The 19,845-nt window shown below is 41.8% G+C and overlaps 1 protein-coding gene across 2 annotated transcripts; it reads left to right on the top strand.

The window, feature by feature from the left end:
• Positions 1-1,067: 1,067 nt before the first annotated feature.
• Positions 1,068-15,704, top strand: LOC139550730 (E3 ubiquitin-protein ligase MARCHF6). 2 transcript variants are annotated; one of them, XM_071361839.1, is made up of 26 exons: positions 1,068-1,351; positions 2,097-2,196; positions 3,639-3,712; positions 6,124-6,267; positions 6,374-6,446; positions 6,584-6,758; positions 6,943-7,120; positions 7,451-7,512; positions 7,614-7,646; positions 7,758-7,809; positions 7,912-7,970; positions 8,151-8,231; positions 8,350-8,418; positions 8,649-8,723; positions 8,818-8,952; positions 9,067-9,186; positions 9,307-9,407; positions 9,664-9,801; positions 10,021-10,216; positions 11,780-11,849; positions 11,980-12,161; positions 12,592-12,726; positions 12,922-13,011; positions 13,151-13,298; positions 13,423-13,558; positions 13,827-15,704. In XM_071361839.1, the coding sequence occupies exons 1-26, from the start codon at positions 1,333-1,335 to the stop codon at positions 13,915-13,917; spliced, it is 2,736 nt and encodes a 911-aa protein (XP_071217940.1). In that variant the 5' UTR covers positions 1,068-1,332; the 3' UTR covers positions 13,918-15,704. The 2 variants fall into 2 exon arrangements, with proteins under 2 accessions (XP_071217940.1, XP_071217939.1); XM_071361838.1 differs by having other exon boundaries at positions 11,980-12,179.
• Positions 15,705-19,845: the final 4,141 nt, after the last annotated feature.

Genomic DNA, 19,845 nt, shown 5'->3' with positions numbered 1-19,845 from the left:
AGGGATAAGAATTCTGTTGTACTCCAAATTGTCACATTATTCCAACTATTACACCAAGAAGATGAAACCTCTGATCTAGCGGACTCACTAAACACACGTTTTTTTGCAAAATATGTCTGAGTGTTGTCTGGTTTGCTTAATATAAATAATTAGAAATTATTTATACTTTTACTTTTGATGCTTAACTATATTTTTGCAATTACATTTACTTTTAATACTTAAGTATATTTAAAACCAAATACTTTTAGACTTTTACTCAAGTAGTATTTTACTGGGTGACTTACATTTTTACTTGAGTAATTTTCTATTACGGTATCTTTACTTTGACTCAAGTATGACAATTGGGCACTTTTTCCACCACTGGGTACATCATTTACAAAAAATTGCATGTTAGCTAGACAGCAGATCTGACCCTCTTGCTTACAGAGGATGACCAGGGATGTTCTCTTGATAAGTGTGTGAATTGGACCATTTTCCTCTCCTGCTAAGCATTCATTTACATTTTAGTCATTTAGCAGACGCTCTTATCCAGGGCAACTAGGGTTAAATGCCTTACTCAAGGGCACATTAACAGATTTTTCTCCTATTTGGCTCAGGAACTCAAACCAGCGACCTTTCAGTTACTTGCCCACTGCACTTAACCGCTAAACTACCTGCAACCCCATTCGAAATGTAATGAGTACTTTTGGGTATATGGGAAAATGTATGGAGTAAAAAGTACATTATTTTCTTTAGGAATGTAGTAATGTAAAAGTAGTAAAAAATATAACTAGTAATATACAGATACCCCCCAAAACGACTTAAGTAGTACTTTAAAGTATTTTTACTTAAGTAATTTACACCACTGGATGTACCTGTATTTAAAATAATTAAAAATAATTGTGATAAAAATGTATGCAAATTCCCCTTCGTGCATTCGTCACTACCATTACCAACAATTTATTTAATTTGACTTCATATGAACTTAAACTGTCCTAAAACGTATTTGTTGAATGTTTATTTTGGGAATAAAAGTAGTATACTCTTTTGACGTATTTCAATACCGTAAGCATACTAATAGTTGCTGTGCACTTCTGTTTTTAGCGTAGCTAGTCTTGCCTTCTAGCAGTGCCATGATGAAGTGTGCCCAATAAATAGCTTCATTGTGTCACAACGGGGAATCAAATAGACAGGTTACATTGTATTCCGGGGATCGTTGGTGTTCGAATCGAACATCATTTTCAGATGTTATGTTTATTTTATTTCGCTGGCAGCTGGGCATTCCACCAACTAGTCAGACGGTGTTTCGTGTTGTGCTGGCTGTAAAGAGGACAGTGTGCGTCAGCATTCAAGATGGACACCGCCGAGGAAGGTAGCTAGCAAGCTCGTCAACCCATATTATTAAATTTACGTTACAGTATTAGTTAACTTCCTGTTGTGACACACATTTGATTGGCCCTCAAGGAATCTGTTTTGTGGAAATGTAACAATAACTGTTTCTTTCTGTCGATTCTGCTACCTGCGTGTAGTAGCTAACGTTAACGTCAGCTAGTAAGCTAACTATGTTAAGCTACATCCACTCACTCACCACTAGGTCCGAGATATAGCTAACCAACATTCGTGACTGCTAGTTAACATTAGTCGTGGGCTAACTTCACTGCTACACGTTCTTGTTAAATGTCGATTCAATAGAATAGTGGCGTAGTACTCAATTATACAATCAACATAGCTAGCTAGGGAACTAACTTAATAGCAACATGATAGAATTGAAATGTTTGTTTGCAAACCCTCCCAGTATGTGCCCACCCACCCATTACATTAGTACTGTCACTCACTTGATTGGTGTCAGTGACAAGTAAAGCATGTGCATGATTCATTGCTGAATGTAAAGTTAATCAAAAGACCCAGACTATTTACAAAGGAAAGCCCTTACATAAAGAGTATTGAGATCACTGAAATATCTGCAAGGTTGTTATCATGCAAGTTGCACATTACGGTTTCTCATAACAAAGCTGGTCTGATTTTCTGCATACAAAATCAGCATCATGCCTTTTTCTTTGTTGGTAGAACCCTGTTCTCTGTGATTTTGTTTTGATTCGTGTCCATGTTTTCTGCAGGGGATATATGCCGGGTCTGCCGGTCTGAAGGAACCCCGGACAAGCCACTATATCACCCGTGTGTTTGCACAGGAAGTATAAAATTCATCCACCAAGAATGGTATGTGGTGTTGGCGATATACTCAAACACAGGGCCAGTGGCATTTCTTTAGAGACAGACTGTTTTCTAGTCAGAGCATGATGCATTCAAGATTGAGATCAGAGCCAAGTATTACTAAGGAAAAGTAATACTTAGCCAGAGATGCACTCTGATACTAAACTGTCAACTGCATTTATTTTCAGCAAACTTAACATGTGTAAATATTTGTATGAACATAACAAGATTCAACAACTGAGACATAAACTGATCAAGTTCCACAGACATGTGACTAACAGAAATGGGCTAATGTGTCCCTGAACAAAGGGGGGGGGGGTCAAAATCAAAAGTAATAGTATCTGGTGTGGCCACCAGCTGCATTAAGTACTGCAGTGCATCTCCACATGGACTCCACCAGATTTGACAGTTCTTGCTGTGAGATGTTACCCCACTCTTCCACCAAGGCACCTACAAGTTCCCAGACATTTCTGGGGGGAATGGCCCTAGCCCTCACCCTCACCCTCCAATACAACAGGTCCCAGACGTGCTCAATGGGATTGAGATCCGGGCTCTTCGCTGGCCATGGCAGAACACTGACATTACTGTCTTGCAGGAAATCACGCACAGAACGAGCAGTATGGCTGGTGGCATTGTCATGCTGGAGGGTCATGTCAGGATGAGCCTGCAGGAAGGGTACCACATGAGGGAGGAGGATGTCTTCCCTGTAACGCACAGCATTGAGATTGCCTGTAATGACAACAAGCTCAGTCCGATGATGCTGTGACACACCGCCTCAGACCATGATGGACCCTCCACCTCCAAATCGTTCCCGCTCCAGAGTACAGGCCTCGGTGTAACGCTCATTCCTTCGACGATAAACGCGAATCCGACCATCACCCCTAGTGAGACAAAACCGCGACTCGTCAGTGAAGAGCACTTTCTGCCAGTCCTGTCTGGTCCAGCGACGGGGGGTTTGTGGCCATAGGTGACTTTGTGGCACTGGCCACATCTGCAGTCCTCATGCCTCCTTGCAGCATGCCTAAGGCATGTTCAAACAGATGAGCAGTGACCCTGGGCATCTTTCTTTTGGTGTTTTTCAGAGTCAGTAGAAAGGCTTCTTTAGTGTCCTAAGTTTTCATAACTGTGACCTTAATTGCCTACCATCTGTAAGCTGTTCTTGTCTTAACGACCGTTCCACAGGTGCATGTTCATTAATTGTTTATGGTTCATTGAACAAGCATGGGAAGCAGTGTTTAAACACTTTACAATGAATATCTGTGAAGTTATTTGGATTTTTACAAATTATCTTTGAAAGACAGGGTCCTGAAAAAGGGACGTTTCTTTTTTTGCTGAGTTTATATCTCTCCCCGTGCTAGATGTACTGACCTTAGGCATTGTCAATTTATCTTTTGCATTGCTGCACATGTGACACTGCACTTATATAATCCATCTATGTGTTTTCACAGCTTGGTACAATGGCTAAAACACAGCAGAAAAGAATACTGCGAGTTATGCAAACACAGATTTGCTTTTACACCAAGTAAGTCATTCAATTTCTTTCTATATGCCTTCTGTTTTAACATACTATTCAATTCAGCATTTACTTCTCATTAGAGTGAGGCTGTGAGCTTGTCTGAAGACTCACTGAATTATTCTGCTGCTCTATCAATTGTTACATACTTCAGTCTGAATTAGAGAACTACCGATGAAGATTTTTATTAGGGCCGATGAAGAATTTTTGGGGGTCAAGAAGGCAGGTGGCCGATATTCAATATCATTAGATTAGGAAATGTTGATGACAAAATGTCCCAGAGAAAGTCATGTATGCATTAATGTATCAATTTTTAAATTAAACAATACATTTGACTTTGTTTTTACCAAATGTATCTACATAACAACATAATGGTAATACTTGTATTTGAATGGTAAATCTCTTGATAAACTGGATAAATTAAGATGTCATGGTCCCACTCACAATACAGGTGAATGCATATGCATTAGGAGTGTGTGCATGTATTGAGCTGGTTTTGGCTGATCAGTGGAGTCTGTCATCTGTAGCACCATAATCTGTTTGCCTTCCATTTGGGACCTATATTAGCCTACTGATCAGCAACATTTGCTCCAGCATGTCAAGCCTGTATGGAAGGACATATAATATAGGCACTGCTGTTAGTTTGAGAATATAAAATAACATGTTTTCAATGCAAATGGATCCAACGTAACATCATGATTTGTGATCACGGATGCTTATGAAACTAGCATTTTTTTTTCAGTGAAAGGGATTTTTTTATTTTTTTTCAGCTGTTAGTACACATTTTTAGACATCTCAGCTGCCAGGGTGAAATTCGGAACAACTCAATTGGCTAGTTCAGCTATCTTAACAAGAAATGGGCGGGTTGTAACTTGATCCTACTGCTACGATTTGATAGAGCGAGGGTGTAGCTCCGCTCCCTTTCAAATCTCCTCATCTCACTCCATCGCTCATATCACTTGGTTCTGTTTTCTGCTACTATGAGAACTAACTCAATGGCTAGGTGCACATTTATGGCTTGGTAGCAAATGTCATATCAAACAAGGAAAGCGAGGGTAGGAAACAATCTGAAACGTCAAGGCACGTTCTATTTGACTCAAATTGGCCGATAGTTTCAAAAGGTCCATAAACATTTAGATTCTTAAGTAGCTAACCCTATTGCCAACCTTTTTATTTAGGTATTTTAAAACACTTCATTCTATCCCTTTTATGACAATCATCTAATCCGACTGTCAATTTATGGATACGATTGCGGCTGGTCAGATCAGGACACCAGTATATAGCTAATGTTAGCTAGCTATGTTGGCTATTAGCGCCTATCTGATATCTTAGCACCATGTTTATCTAGCTAACACCACAGATAAAAGGGTTAGTTATCGTAATCTTTGCTAACACGTCGCTAGCTAGCTTGCTTATTGCATGCATGTCCAGGCACGTTGACACAATCCCTTATTATTAGTAAATTAACTAAACTAATATTTGCAACAGCAGTTCGATTTTGGTCAATTTATCAATACTGCACCTTTCTGTTGGAGAATGAGCTAGCTTGCTGCTGATTTTTTTTCAGCTAGACATTCTTCAGCATTGTGCGGTGCTCATGGCTCAGGCGGTGTGGTTGCTAGCATAGCAGCAGTTTATATCGGCCCGATATATTGGCTCGGATGATTATCGGTCGTTCTCTAGTCTGAATCTGCTATCGTTGAAGTCGTTTGTGGTGATGAGGGGCGTTGTACAAAACAAAGTAGTCAGAAATTGGATAGTCTAACCAATCAGAGTATCAAAGACAATAAAGAATTTTCAAAACTTTACCCATGTGTGTTCTGGCTTTGGGAGGGAGTCAAATCCAGACTCATTGTGGAGAAGAAACAAATGTCTGCAGGCGTGTCGTTTTGGCAGAAACAATGAGTCTGGGTAGCCAGGCAAGCTGTGAGCTGCCCTGGGTTGTTGTCATACAGTAAAGGTCTAGGGGACAGACACGCAGCCCTGTTTAAACTAATCAATTTCTCTGGAAGTGTGGCTCAAGCTAATGTGCATGCAGCAGCCTGCTCTGTTTCTCTTACTGGAGTCTGTCTGCCATCTTCATTCACATAGTGAGTGATTTAGCAAGAGATTAGCATACTTCTTGTGTTTTGAGATTATTAATATCTTGTTTTTGAAATATTTTTTTCTTGTGGTTTTCTCAGATGATTAGATTGTTTATCCTTGTCCTTTAGACAGTCTGTCATGATACAAATAGAAAATGGTCAGTTTTCTGACCAGGCAACTGCTGACAAATCTCAGGATAACCTCTAGTCTGATCCAATGCAAGCTTTTGTTAGTTCTGAATGGACCCAATTAGGACCAGTAAAGGAGTGTTGGCATTTGAGTACGTGAAAATTAAGTAGCCTATTTGATCCTTTATTTCCTCTGTTCTTTTCCAGTCTATTCTCCAGACATGCCTTCCCGGCTGCCTGTCCAGGACATATTTGCGGGGTTGCTGACGAGTGTAGGCACAGCTATTAGATACTGGTTTCACTACACACTAGTGGCTTTTGCTTGGCTGGGAGTGGTTCCTCTCACAGCATGTAAGTACAAACGTCCTAAAACAGACTGGTGGTACATGTTGTTCAGCAAGTTATCCATTGTTAGCCCTTTGTAACTGTGTGTTGACCAACTGTCTTATTCCCGCAGGTCGCATCTACAAGTGTCTGTTTACCGGTTCTGTGAGCTCACTCCTCACCCTGCCATTAGATATGCTTTCTACGTATGTTTTTCCTTTTTCTTCTTCTCCTAGACCTGTACAAAACATTACTCTGTAAAAACATGAACAAATGTTTTTGTCATTTAGCAGATAACATTCGGACTCATCGTGAGACAATTGTCATGTCCCTTCATCCACAGAGAGAACTTGCTGGCGGACTGCTTGCAGGGTTGTTTCGTGGTGACGTGTACACTCTGCGCCTTCATCAGTCTGGTGTGGCTGCGGGAGCAGATTGTTCACGGTGGCGCCCCCCAGTGGCTGGAGCAGAATCAGCAGCAGCAGCCTCAACATGCACCAGCTCCACAACCTAATGAGGTAGCCAAAAATCTCACTGTCAAGTCACTCTTTAACATAATGATATAATAATGGTAGCATTCATTTAGTGCAACTTCATAAGTTGAGTGTTTTGAGCACTCAATACACTCTTTCTTAACCACCTATTCTAATGTTTTGGAGCTACCTGCCCCCACCTTCATGTCCCATGTCTTTTCCCTATCAGCAGGCCCCTGGGCAGGGGGCAGCTGAAAACCAGCCTGCTCCTGCTGCAGCTGAGCCCCCGGCGGACAATGGTCCAGCGGCTGAGGTCCCCGACATCCAGATGGACCCGGCAGAGGACATGGAGTTGGAGGACGAGGCTGGGGCTGAGGATGTAGCGGATGCCAACAATGGAGCACAAGGTACAAACCTCAGAATGGAAAGGTTCTAGCATGGTCACAGTTATGTTGTGCTTTTGCCAACACCATTGCTCATTGTCAGTGACCAGGAGTTGGTTTAATAGCACAAACAGACTGGTACTCAGGCTATAAAGGTCCAAGGTGCTAAGCTAATACAGCCTTATTCAAAGGCTTATTAAGGATGTTGCATTTGCATTTAACAGTATTCAACATCATATTCTCTATATTTGATCATTTTTCATAGACTTTAATCTGTTGGCGATATCTGTTTGTTTGTCAAAGTATGTTCCACAGTTGGTGTCAGTGAGTGAGGTGATGCTTTTCTCTTTGTAGATGACATGAATTGGAATGCCCTGGAATGGGACCGGGCAGCAGAGGAGCTAACATGGGAGAGGGTGAGTCTGGCTTAGAATTCCCTCAGGCCTATTTGTGTTATACCCATTGGTCATTGTGTCTTTGAAAATTAGAGTGAATTATTTGATTTTTTTAATCACAGATGCTCGGTCTTGATGGCTCCTTGGTTTTCCTGGTAAGTAGCTCATTCTTGGAGGAGAAAAAATAGCATTTGATGTTTTCCCATGTTTGATGAAATAGCACACCCTTTTGAGAAAGTCTTCAGTTTGTGTTCTTTCTTTTTTAGGAGCATGTCTTCTGGGTGGTCTCACTAAACACACTCTTCATTCTGGTGTTCGGTATGTATCCTTAAACTGATGTTAAGAGAATGTGCAATTGATGAATAAACAATATAAAGAGAAATATTCGAACACCTGACTTGTATTGTTAATTTTTTTCAGCTTTCTGCCCGTATCATATTGGTCATTTCACAGTTGTGGGACTTGGCTTTGAGGAAAATGTAAGTATCAGCTTAAATTAAATGTTTAGATTTTTTCTCACACGTGTAACCATATAGATTTTATTTCAAATCTATATGAATTGATTTTGTGAAGTTTGTTTTGGAATCTGAATGACTCGTTCCATTGAACGCAGAACGAAGAAAATAAGATTATTTTGATTGTGTAATTTCCTGTTGCAGGTGCGGGCTTCCCATTTCGAAGGCCTCATCACCACCATCGTGGGCTACATCCTCCTGGCCATGCTATTAATACTGTGCCATGTATCCTCTGGTGTCTCTCACACAAGTGTTATAGCCTAGTTTCAGTCTGTAATAGACATGATGTACTACCTGTGTTGTACTGTATGTATTCGTGTGTCTTCCTTAACAAAAATCCCAGGGATTGGCAGCGCTGGTGAGATTTCAAAGATCCAGACACCTTTTAGGAGTGTGCTACATTGTTGTCAAGGTATCTACAATTATGATAATGATTTCTCCCATGATTGGGAATGCAAAGCTGGACTGGTATATGGCTAGTTTGTGTCTTATGGACTCAGAAGTATATACATATAGAATATTGTGTTTATCTTCCGTATGTTCTGAACTGTTACATAGCAATTGGGATTACATTCCAATCTGCCTTCTATTGCCATAAAATAAATACCAGTTATTATAACTATTGATATTATAATTAACCAGGTATCCCTGCTGGTAGTCGTGGAGATCGGTGTATTCCCTCTCATCTGTGGCTGGTGGCTCGACATCTGCTCACTGGTAAGCCAACCATGTTCTTCTGCTTCAATGATTCCTACTTTCGAAATAATAATTGATAAATCACTTAGAAACCAAGTTGTTTTCTGTGTTACAGGAGATGTTTGATGCCTCTCTGAAGGACAGAGAGCTGAGTTTTGACTCTGCTCCCGGCACCACCATGTTCCTCCACTGGCTTGTAGGGATGGTCTACGTCTTCTACTTTGCCTCGTTCATCCTCTTACTGCGAGAGGTGAGATGGTTTTCTCTCATACCTTCATAGCTGTCATTTGCCATGATATTTCTGCTGTAGAATTATTCTATATACATCTCCCCATGGCTGATCTGTTTCAAATTTTCGATCTAGGTGCTGAGACCCGGTGTTTTATGGTTTCTCAGAAACCTGAACGATCCCGATTTTAATCCTGTTCAAGAAATGATTCACCTGCCAATATACAGACATCTCAGAAGATTCATTTTATCGGTGGTGAGTCGCAAGTCGCAACTCATTTTTTTCTTGTCTAATGTTAAATGCCATATCTGTGGGTGTCTGGACAGGACATGTACAGAACCAGTAACACTGGGTTTCTCCTGTCTTTCTCCACAGGTGGTGTTTGGCTCCATAGTTTTGCTAATGTTGTGGCTTCCCATAAGGACGATCAAACTCATCCTCCCAGCCTTCCTCCCATACAATGTTATGCTGTACAGGTACATCTAGGGGCCTAGAATGACTTGACTTAAGCCCCTGGCTCATAGTAATGTAATAAAGCTGTTACGGCCCAAGACTCCCGTTTTGCATTTACCAGAGGACAAACCATGGGCCACATTAATGCATGCCTCTTTAGTAATAAAAACAAAACAAAAACATCTTCAGTAACTAACAAATACCCCTCTAATGTACTGTTGTGAGTGATGGTAATGTTTCTGTTGACTGGATGATGTGTTGACGGTCTCCATCTCCCAGTGATGCTCCAGTCAGTGAGCTGTCTCTGGAGCTGCTGCTGCTGCAGGTGGTTCTGCCTGCGCTGCTGGAACAGGGTCACACACGCCAGTGGCTCAAAGGCCTGGTCAGAGCCTGGACCGTCACCGCCGGATACCTGCTGTGAGTGTCACACACAAACAACAACATACCACTAGAGACTCTGTGTGCGGTTTATCATTTACATTGGAAATCATTATTCTACTGTGATATTGTTAATGCAGGCTCATCGTTCTCACATAAAACCAAGGTAAAAACCCAGAGTTGAGGTATTGTAGACTGACACACATCCTTGGTCTCATCTCAGAAAACCCCATGTTAACCGTGCTGTCTGTGCCACAGAGACCTCCACTCGTACCTGTTGGGTGACCAGGAGGAGAATGACGATGATGCAGACCAGCAGGCCAATAACAACCAGCAGAGGAGGAATAACAACGCCATCCCTGAGGGGCTGCACGCTGCCCACCAGGCTATCCTCCAGCAGGGAGGCCCTGTGGGTGTCCAGCCCTACCACCGGCCCATGAAGTTCACCTTTAGGGTGAGACATGACTATCACTCTCACCTGTTTATCATACAGTGCATTTGGAAAGTATTCAGACCCCTTTTTGTTACATTACAACAAAGCGAAAACAGGTTTTTAGAAATGTTTGCAAATTTATAAAAAATAAACATACTAGCTAACATAAGTATTCAGAACCTTTGCTATGAGACTCGAAATTGAGCTCAGGGGCATCCTGTTTCCATTGATCATCCTTGAGATGTTTCTACAACTTCATTGGAGTCCACCTGTGGTAAATTCAATTGATTGGACATGATTTGGAAAGGCACACACCTGTCTATATAAGGTCCCACAGTTGACAGTGCATGTCAGAGTACAAACCAAGCCATGAGGTCGAAGGGATTGTCCATAGAGCTCCAAGACAGGATTGTGTCGGCACAGATCTGGGGAAGGGTACCCAAACATTTTTACAGCGTTGAACGTCCCCAAGAACACAGTGGCCATCATTCTTATATGGAAGAAGTTTGTAACCACCAAGTCTCTTTTGCCGCCCAGCCAAACTGAGCAATCTGGGTAGAACCCGATGGTCACTTTGACAGAGCTACAGAGATCCTCTGTGGAGATGGGAGAACCTTCCAGAAGGACAACCATCTCTGCAGCACTCCACCAATCAGGCCTTTATGGTAGAGTGGCCAGACAGAAGCCACTCCTCAGTAAAAGGCACAAGACAGCCCGCTTGGAGTTTGCTAAAAGGCACCTAAAGGACTCTCAGACCATGAGAAACAAGATTATTTGGTCTGAGGAAACCATGATTGAACTCTTTGGCCTAAATGCCAAGCGTCACATCTGGAGGAAACCTGGCACTATCCCTACTGTGTAGGCAGCATCATGCTGTGGGGATGTTTTTCAGCGGTAGGGACTGGGAGACTAGTCAGGATCGAGAGAAAGATGTACAAAGATATCCTTGATGAAAACCTGCTCCAGAGCACTCAGGACCTCAGACTGGGGGCAAAGGTTCACCTTCCAATAGGACAACGACCCTAAGCACACAGCCAAGACAACGCAGGAGTGGCTTCGGGACAAGTCTCTGAATATCCTTGATGGGCCCAGCCAGAGCCCGGACTTGAACTCGATCGAACATCTCTGGAGACACTTGACAATAGCTGTGCAGCAACGCTCCCCACCCAAACTTACAGAGCTTGAGAGGATCTGCAGAGAAGAATGGGAGAAACTCTCCAAATACAGGTGTGCCAAGCTTGTAGCGTCATACCCAAGAAAACTCAAGGCCGTGATTGCTGGCAAAGGGTCTTCAACAAAGTACTGAGTTAAGGATCTGAGTACTTATATAAATGTTTTTTCTTTGTCATGATAGGGTATTGTGTGTAGATTGACAAAGGGGGGGGGGAATCCATTTTAGAATAAGACTAACGTAACTGTGGAAAAAGTCAAGTGGTCTGATGACGATCACTCTCTCCTGTTTATAATACAATGATAATATAATGACTATCATCCTGCAGCAGTAGACTCTTCACTTGTTTCCTCTAAGCCATCTTTGTCTTCTTTCTCAGAGCATGATAATGTAGTGTATTCTTGTTTTTCTAGATTGTGCTCCTGATCGTGTTCATGTGTGTGACACTGCTAGTGGCCAGTCTGGCGTGCCTTACGTTGCCAGGTGAGTTTTCTGTATAGTCCACACAACCCACTCAGTCACTCACTGAATTACACTATCCACTCCACTGTCTTCCTCTTTCACCTACTGTCACCCTCTCTCCCTGTCTCAACCCCTCCGCCCCCTGCTACAGTATTCACCGGCCGGTACCTGATGTCCTTCTGGACGGGCAGTGCTAAGATCCACGAGCTGTACACGGCAGCGTGCGGCCTATACGTGTGCTGGCTGTCCATCAGGGTCATCACCGTGCTGCTGTCCTGGATGCCCCAGGGCAGGAGGGCCATTCTACTCAAGGTCCAGGAGTGGACCCTCATGGTAATGCTCTGCAACACGGTAATGACAAGCAACACCCACCGCCCACATCTGTCATGAGTGAATTGGTCTTCATAACTATTTTTGTTTTTCCCCACGTACTGAATTAGAAGGAGAATTATGTGATTTTTATACAACAAAATCTAGTGTGTGAAGATGGTTTAAAACAGATATATTGACATGTAAAGACCCATAGAGAGATTTAAGTACTGTATGTTCATATTGTTTATGCTGTTTCTATTACACTGTGCTTTATGTTAGTTTGCAAGGGCTCACCTCCTTTGTGACTGCATGGCTCTGGGTGATGAATGTCCTCTACATAGGCTGAACCAGAATACAAATTCAAGATGGCTCAGTAAAATGACACCCACTGTAGGTGTCTAGGAGAGGCCTGTGTTTCTAGCCCTATGTGTTGCCTTGTACTGCACTGTAGATCCTGAAGACAGTGGTCGTAGCTGTGTTGCTGGCTGGCGCCATCCCTCTCCTGCTGGGCTTGCTGTTTGAGATGGTCATAGTAGCCCCTCTCAGGGTGCCTCTGGACCAGACACCACTCTTCTACCCCTGGCAGGTACTGTAAGGACCACTCATCTAACACCAGTGTCCATATACCGTTATGGGATTGCAGTACATTAGATGAAAATGGGCATCTTAAGATTTTAAACTGCACCTAAAACATGTATGATGCTGTCGTTAGATTGCCTCAATTGGATAACAGAACAAGAGGCAACTGCAGCCAACACTACTGTTTTGTGCTTTGTTTCAGGACTGGGCTCTCGGAGTGCTCCATGCCAAAATCATTGCCGCCATTACTCTGATGGGTCCTCAGTGGTGGCTGAAAACAGTGATCGAGCAGGTCGGTCCCACAAGATTGCATTTTATTATGATTATTATTATTACCTTAATTACTCTGAAGATGCCATTCATGATATAGCTCAGATTCATGTTGAATACGTGTTGGCATCATTTTGACTTCCTTGTGTTTCCTCTTGTAGGTGTACGCTAACGGAATTCGCAACATTGATCTCCATTTCATCATCCGTAAGCTGGCTGCTCCGGTTATCTGTGTGCTACTGGTGTCTCTCTGTGTGCCCTATGTCATCTCTGCTGGCATCGTCCCCATCGTAGCTCAGTATTCCCCAGGTACGGCAAATATCAGTTAATGAGTGGAATTCTGGATTTCAGGTGTGTGTGTGTGAGCGAGCGAGAGAGCGCTGTTATAAGTGAGCAAATTAAAGGGATGATCCTCTGATTGCTCTCTCTGCAGGAGTTACCATGGAGATGCAGAATTTGGTGCAGAGGAGAATCTACCCGTTCCTGCTCATGGTCGTCATGCTACTGGGAATCCTCTCCTTCCAAATCCGTCAATTTAAGCGCCTTTACGAACACATTAAGAATGACAAGTGAGCACCTTGACATTAAGCTCAGCACAACCACACTTATGACTTATACTTATTGCCAATGCTGACCTGACAAATGTCTTCCGGATGTCTGACTGTCATCACAAAGTCTCCGTTATTACAATGGACCACCATAGTTGCCAGTACAAATCATAAAATAACGTCTCCAAGCCTCTGAGGACATACTTGTTGGCATTTTTACACTTTTGTAGCCAGTATCCTTTCATGGCATGGTATTTCTCTCTGACACTGTCTTTTTCTTCTTTCCCAGGTACCTGGTTGGACAGAGACTGGTGAATTATGAACGCAAGGCGGCAGGCAGAAGCAGTACAGCCGCACACAGCAGCTCTTCCCAGGAGTAGGAGCTGTTAACACCTGATCTGAGAACAGCCTCTAGCTGTGTAGCCTCTCCTCCACTGCCTCCCTTTTGATGTCTCTTCACATTCATGACTCAAGCGCTCGCCTCTCACCATGCCTTATTGCAAGCACAGCTGGAGAAAGGAGTGCGTTTTACTAAAAAGATTAAAAGGCTAAATTACCTTGAAAACCAACCAACATGGATTCAAAAAAGAATGTTTCATCTTTGTACATCTTGAAAAAAGTATATGTATTTTGTTAATTAAATCTAGATGTCACGTTAATCTGTTCCTGTTGTTAGGTCTAGATGCGTTCCTGTTGTTAGGCCTGGATGGACTACTACAGTATTTGACCAGGAGGAGGCAGAGTCCTGAGAGGCCTCTGTACAGCTCTATGGGGTAATCCCATTGGAACACATGACGGAGGCTCCGCTTTAGAGGAGTGATGAGCGTGAGACAAGGCAGAAGAACTTTGGGATCAGTTTTTGTCGTTTTTATTTATTAGTTTTGATTTTCCTTTTAAGGGGTTTAGTATTACAGTGTGTGGGTGAGAGGTTATCTGCAAGAAAGACAAGTTCCTATTGGAATGGGTGATTTACTCTTTCTGCAGCAGGGTTCAAAGCCAGGTAATACCGATTCATGCAGTTCGGTTCACTGACTGACTGGCCACAGAGGAGCTGATGAGTCTTTCAGGCTTCCCTGAATAGCTTTATACTGGCTTGATGGTCTCCTGTCTCAGGCTGGAGTTATTAATGAAATCCCAGCTAGCCAGCATCATGTAGCTCCAATATTTGGTTTCATTTGAGAGAACCCTAAAAGGCAGTCTGCTTTTTAGTTACAAGATTGTAACTGTGCTCATGACACCTGTGTAATTTCTGCTCTACATTTCTTGCTACACCTGTTGTACAGAGTAACATAGGTTGTTACATATGCATGAATATCAGTCTGTTGCACTTAAGCTTTAACATAGTGGCAGTCATTCATAAACCATTTTAGTGAAATCAAGTCAGTATTTCAATGTGGTGGTGATGACACTACAATACAATTAAATATGATTTGCTTGACAGGAGTTTTGGATCAGGTTTGACACTTTTTTTTTGGTCTGTTAATGGGATTGGTACAATGTTTGTAAATAAAGCATTTCTATGCTTATGGATTGTTTACCATGGAAACAAAACCTATTTTCTTCATTTCAATGTGTATAATTTGCTGTGTCAGTTGCAGGTTTAAGACTGGATTTCTGAATGTTTTAGAGGGTATTAAATGCAGAGATTCTATGTGACCATATAGTATCTTAACTTTACAAAACTGGGTACTGTCGTTAGCCTGCTATCCGGACCAATTTTTTTTAGCAAATTCACTATTTTTATATGTGCGTATAGTGTTTAATTGTGTAGGTCTTTTGTCTGCTTCGTGTTGTTATTCTGAGTGGTTAAGTGTGTATTGGTCATCTTAATAAATGGCTGCTTTCTTTCCTCACAGAATGTCACCTTGAACTGTTTGTCATATTCAGAAGTTTTGGTCAAATTGGACTCTGAAGAGATCAAATCAGAGGTCCAAGCTAAAGCCAGTAGGCACATGACAGTCCGGGAATTGAATAGAAAAACGCAATGGATGTGAATAGCATGAAATACATCCTCTTGTGTTGTATCATGAAAATAAGCCTTGCTCAATCACCTCTCCCTATAGCATGTGTGGTTGATGGGGAGACATTGGTTATATAACATCCCTACAGTACATGTGAGAATACACATTTTTATTTTATTAAAAAGAACATGGTATGTTACTTGTGATTGGGTGTATGTGTAACTCCTTCACATTTGAGATAATGATCTGCCCTGGTCAATCACTCAGAATTTTGGCAATGTGGAAATTTGACCCTCAATGAGGAGCTACTTTTCACCTCTCACCACTTCTCCCTTTTCCCTTAATGATGGCAGCAGTGGGTTCAGAACAGACCGTGATACTGTCATCTCATAGCCAATAACATAATCACACCTGATAGCAGCTGTATATCTACATTAATGCTGAATAATGCCAAGTCAATGGCACTCAAAACAACCGTTTTTCCTATAGAGATATCCTGGTTGGCTAGTTTGTAAACCCTTAACCCTGATTGTCAAACTGTAAATAACTTGCAGGTCAAAATGTCTTGTCTCATCCCTCGAAAACATGCCTAGTCATTTTAACCAATTGATTACCATCCCATATCTGCCAAGAAATGTACGGCATGTTATTGTAGGCTGTGAAAACTAATGGTATGACATTTCCATCAACAGGTGTATAGAGCTCAAGTATGGAAATACAGTGAGCTCCAAAAGTATTGGGACAGTGACACATTTTTTGTTGTTTTGGGTTTGTACTCCTGCACTTCAGATTTGAATTGACTATGAGGTTAAAGTGCAGACTGGCACTTTAATTTGAGGCTATTTTCATCCATATCGGGTGAACCATTTAGAAATAAGAGCAATTTTATGGAATCAAAAGTCTTGGGACAAATTGACTTATATGTGTATTAAAATAGTCAAACGTTAAGTATTTGATCCCATATTCATAGCATACAATGACTACATCAAGCTTGTGAAAAATGATGAGTAAGAAAGTTACAGAGGCATAAATATCATACCCCCCCAAAAAAGCTAACCTCCACTGTTATTGTAATGGTGAGAGGTTAGCATGTCTTGGGGGTATGATACTTGTGCGTCTGTAACTTTCTCACTCATCATTATTCACGATTCATTCAGGACTATCCATAATCATGGAAGCATCCACATTAATGTAGAAGAGTTTAGACATATATTATATTCTTATTTACAATAAAATGCACCCCAAAATGGCACAATACATTATTTACCATTCATTTCTATTGGGCACAAAATAATCGGAAGCACAACTAAACCAATCGGCAAAAGCATCCAAAGAGTTTGTAGTCACAAACTTGACATAATCATTGCGTGCTAGGAATATTGAACCAAATACTAAACTTTTGACTACTTTATTACACATATACAGTAACAGTCAAAAGTTTTGACACACCTACTCATTCAAGGGTTTTATTTTATTTTTACTATTTCTACATCGTAGAATAGTCGTGAAGACATCAAAACTATGACATAACACATATGGAATCATGTAGTTAAACAAATCAAAATATATTTTATATTTGAGATTCTTCAAAGTAGCCACTCTTTGCCTTGATGACAGCTTTGCACACTCTTGGCATTCTCTCAACCAGCTTTAAGAGAAATGCTTTTCCAACAGTCTTGAAGGAGTTCCCACGTATGCTGAGCACTTGTTGGCTGCTTTTCCTTCACTGCGGTCCAACTCATCCCTAACCATCTCAAATGGGTTGAAGCTTGGTGATTGTGGAGGCCAGGTCATCTGATGCAGCACTCCATCACTCTCCTTCTTGGTCAAATAACCCTTACACAGCCTGGAGGCGTGTTTGGTCATCGTCCTGTTTAAAAACAAATTCTAGTCCCACTAAGCGCAAACCAGATGGGATGGCGTATCGCAGAATGATGTGGTAGCCATGCTGGTTAAGTGTGCCTTGAATTCTAAATAAATCACAGTATCACCAGCAAAGCGCCCCCACACCATCCCACCTCCTCTCCCGTGCTTCACGGTGGAAACCACACATGTGGAGATCATCCGTTCACCTACTCTGCGTCTCACAAAGAGACGGCGGTTGGAACGAAACATCTCAAATTTGGAATCTCAAATCAGACCAAAGGACAGATTTCCACCGGTCTAATGTCCATTGCTCGTGTTTCTTGGCCCAAGCAAGTCTCTTCTTATTATTGGTGTCCTTTAGTAGTGGTTTCTTTGCAGTAATTTGACCATGAAGGCCTGATTCACACAGAATCCTCTGAACAGTTGATGTTGAGATGTGTCTGTTACTTGAACTCTGTGAAGCATTTATTTCGGCTTCAATCTGAGGCTGGTAACTCTAATGAACTTATTCTTGGCAGCAGAGGTAACTCTGGGTCTTCCTTTCCTGTGGTGGTCCTCATTAGAGCCAGTTTCATCATAGCGCTTGATGGTTTTTCCGACTGCACTTGAAGAAACGTTCAAAGTTCTTTAAATTTTCAGAATTGACCGACCTTCATGTCTTAAAGTAATGATGGACTGTTGTTTCTCCTTGCTTATTTAAGCTGTTCTTGCCATAATATGGACTTGGTCTTTTACCAAATAGGGGAATCTTCTGTATACCACCTCTACCTTGTCACAACACAACTGTTTGGCTCAAACGCATTAAGAAGGAAAGAAATCCCACTAATTAACTTCTAACAGGGCACACCTTTTAATTGAAATGCATTCCAGGTGACTACCTCATGAAGCTGGTTGAGAGAATGCCAAGAGTGTGCAAAGCTGTCATCAAGGTAAAGGGTGGCTACTTTGAGGAATCTGAAATATAAAATATATTTTAATTTGTTTAACACTGTTTTGCTTACTACATGATTCCATATGTGTTATTTCATAGTTTTGATATCTTCACTATTATTCTACAATGTAGAAAATAGTACAAATAAAGAAAATCCCTTGAATGAGTAGGTGTGTCCAAACTTTTGACTGGTACTGTAAGTGAATTTGTCACAATACTTTTGATCCCCTAAAATTAAGGGACTATGTACTAAAAGTGCTGTATTTTCTAAAAGGTTCCCAGAAATGGATGAAAATACACTCAAATTAAAGCTGAACGTCTGCACTTTATTCTCATAGTCGTTGTATAGTTTCAAATCCAAAATGCTGGAGTATAGAGCCAAAACCACAAAAAATGTGTCACTGTTCCAATACTTTTGGAGCTCATTGTATGTTGAGATTGGAAATACTGTTGGCTGCATATCTATGTCGATTGACCTGTGTTGCTGAATTCTTATTCTAACACCCTTTTCACGCTATAGTTCCGAACCAAACTTTAGTTTCAGAATATTGTCCCTTCCAACACAGTTCTAAGCCAGCACGGCTCAGCCCTATCTGGCACAATAAGATACAGTGCCTTCAGAAAGCATTCATACCCCTTGACTTACAGTGCATTCGGAAAGTATTCAGACCTGTTGACTTTTTCAACATTTTGTTACATTACAGCCTTATTCTAAAATTGATTAATACATTTTTGCAAATATATTAAAAATGAAAATGGAAATATCACATTGACATAAGTATTCAGACCCTTTACTCAGTACTTTGTTGAAGCACCTTTGGCTGTGATTACAGCCTCAAATCTTCTTGGGTATGACGCTACAAGCTTGGCACACCTGTATTTGGGTAGTTTCTCCCATTCTTCTCTGCAGATCCTCTCAAGTTCTGGCACAGCTATTTTCAGGTCTCTCCAGAGATGTTTGATCGGGTTCAAGTCCGGGCTCTGGCTGGACCACTCAAGCACATTCAGAGACTTGTCCCGAAGACACCGCTGTGTTGTCTTGGCTGTGTGCTTAGGGTCATTGTCCTGTTGGAAGGTGAGCTTCGCCCCAGTCTGAGGTCTTTAGTTTTCATCAAGGATCTCTCTGTATTTGCTCCGTTCATCTTTCCCTCAATCTTTCCCTCTCCCAGTCCCTACCGCTGAAAAACATCCCCACAGCATGATGCTGCCACCACCATGCTTCACTGTAGGGATAGGTGCCAGGTTTCCTCCAGATGTGACGCTTGGCATTTAGGCCAAAGAGTTCAGTTTTGGTTTCTTCAGACCAGAGAATCTTGTTTCTCATGGTCTGAGAGTCCTTTAGGTGCCTTTTGACAAACTCCAAGCGGGCTGTCTTGTGCCTTTTACTGAGGAGTGGCTTCCGTCTGGCCCCTCTACCATAAAGACCTGATTGATGCAGTGCTGCAGAGATGGTTGTCCTTCTGGAAGGTTCTCCCATCTCCACAGAGGAACTCTGGAGCTATGTCAGAGTGACCATTGGGTTCGTGGTCACCTCCCTGACCAAGGCCCTT

This window comes from Salvelinus alpinus, chromosome 23, assembly GCF_045679555.1.
Source record: "Salvelinus alpinus chromosome 23, SLU_Salpinus.1, whole genome shotgun sequence".
NCBI classification, from domain to species: domain Eukaryota; kingdom Metazoa; phylum Chordata; class Actinopteri; order Salmoniformes; family Salmonidae; genus Salvelinus; species Salvelinus alpinus.
Note: the sequence above shows the minus strand (reverse complement) of the source record. Positions and strands in the feature narration are given on the sequence as shown.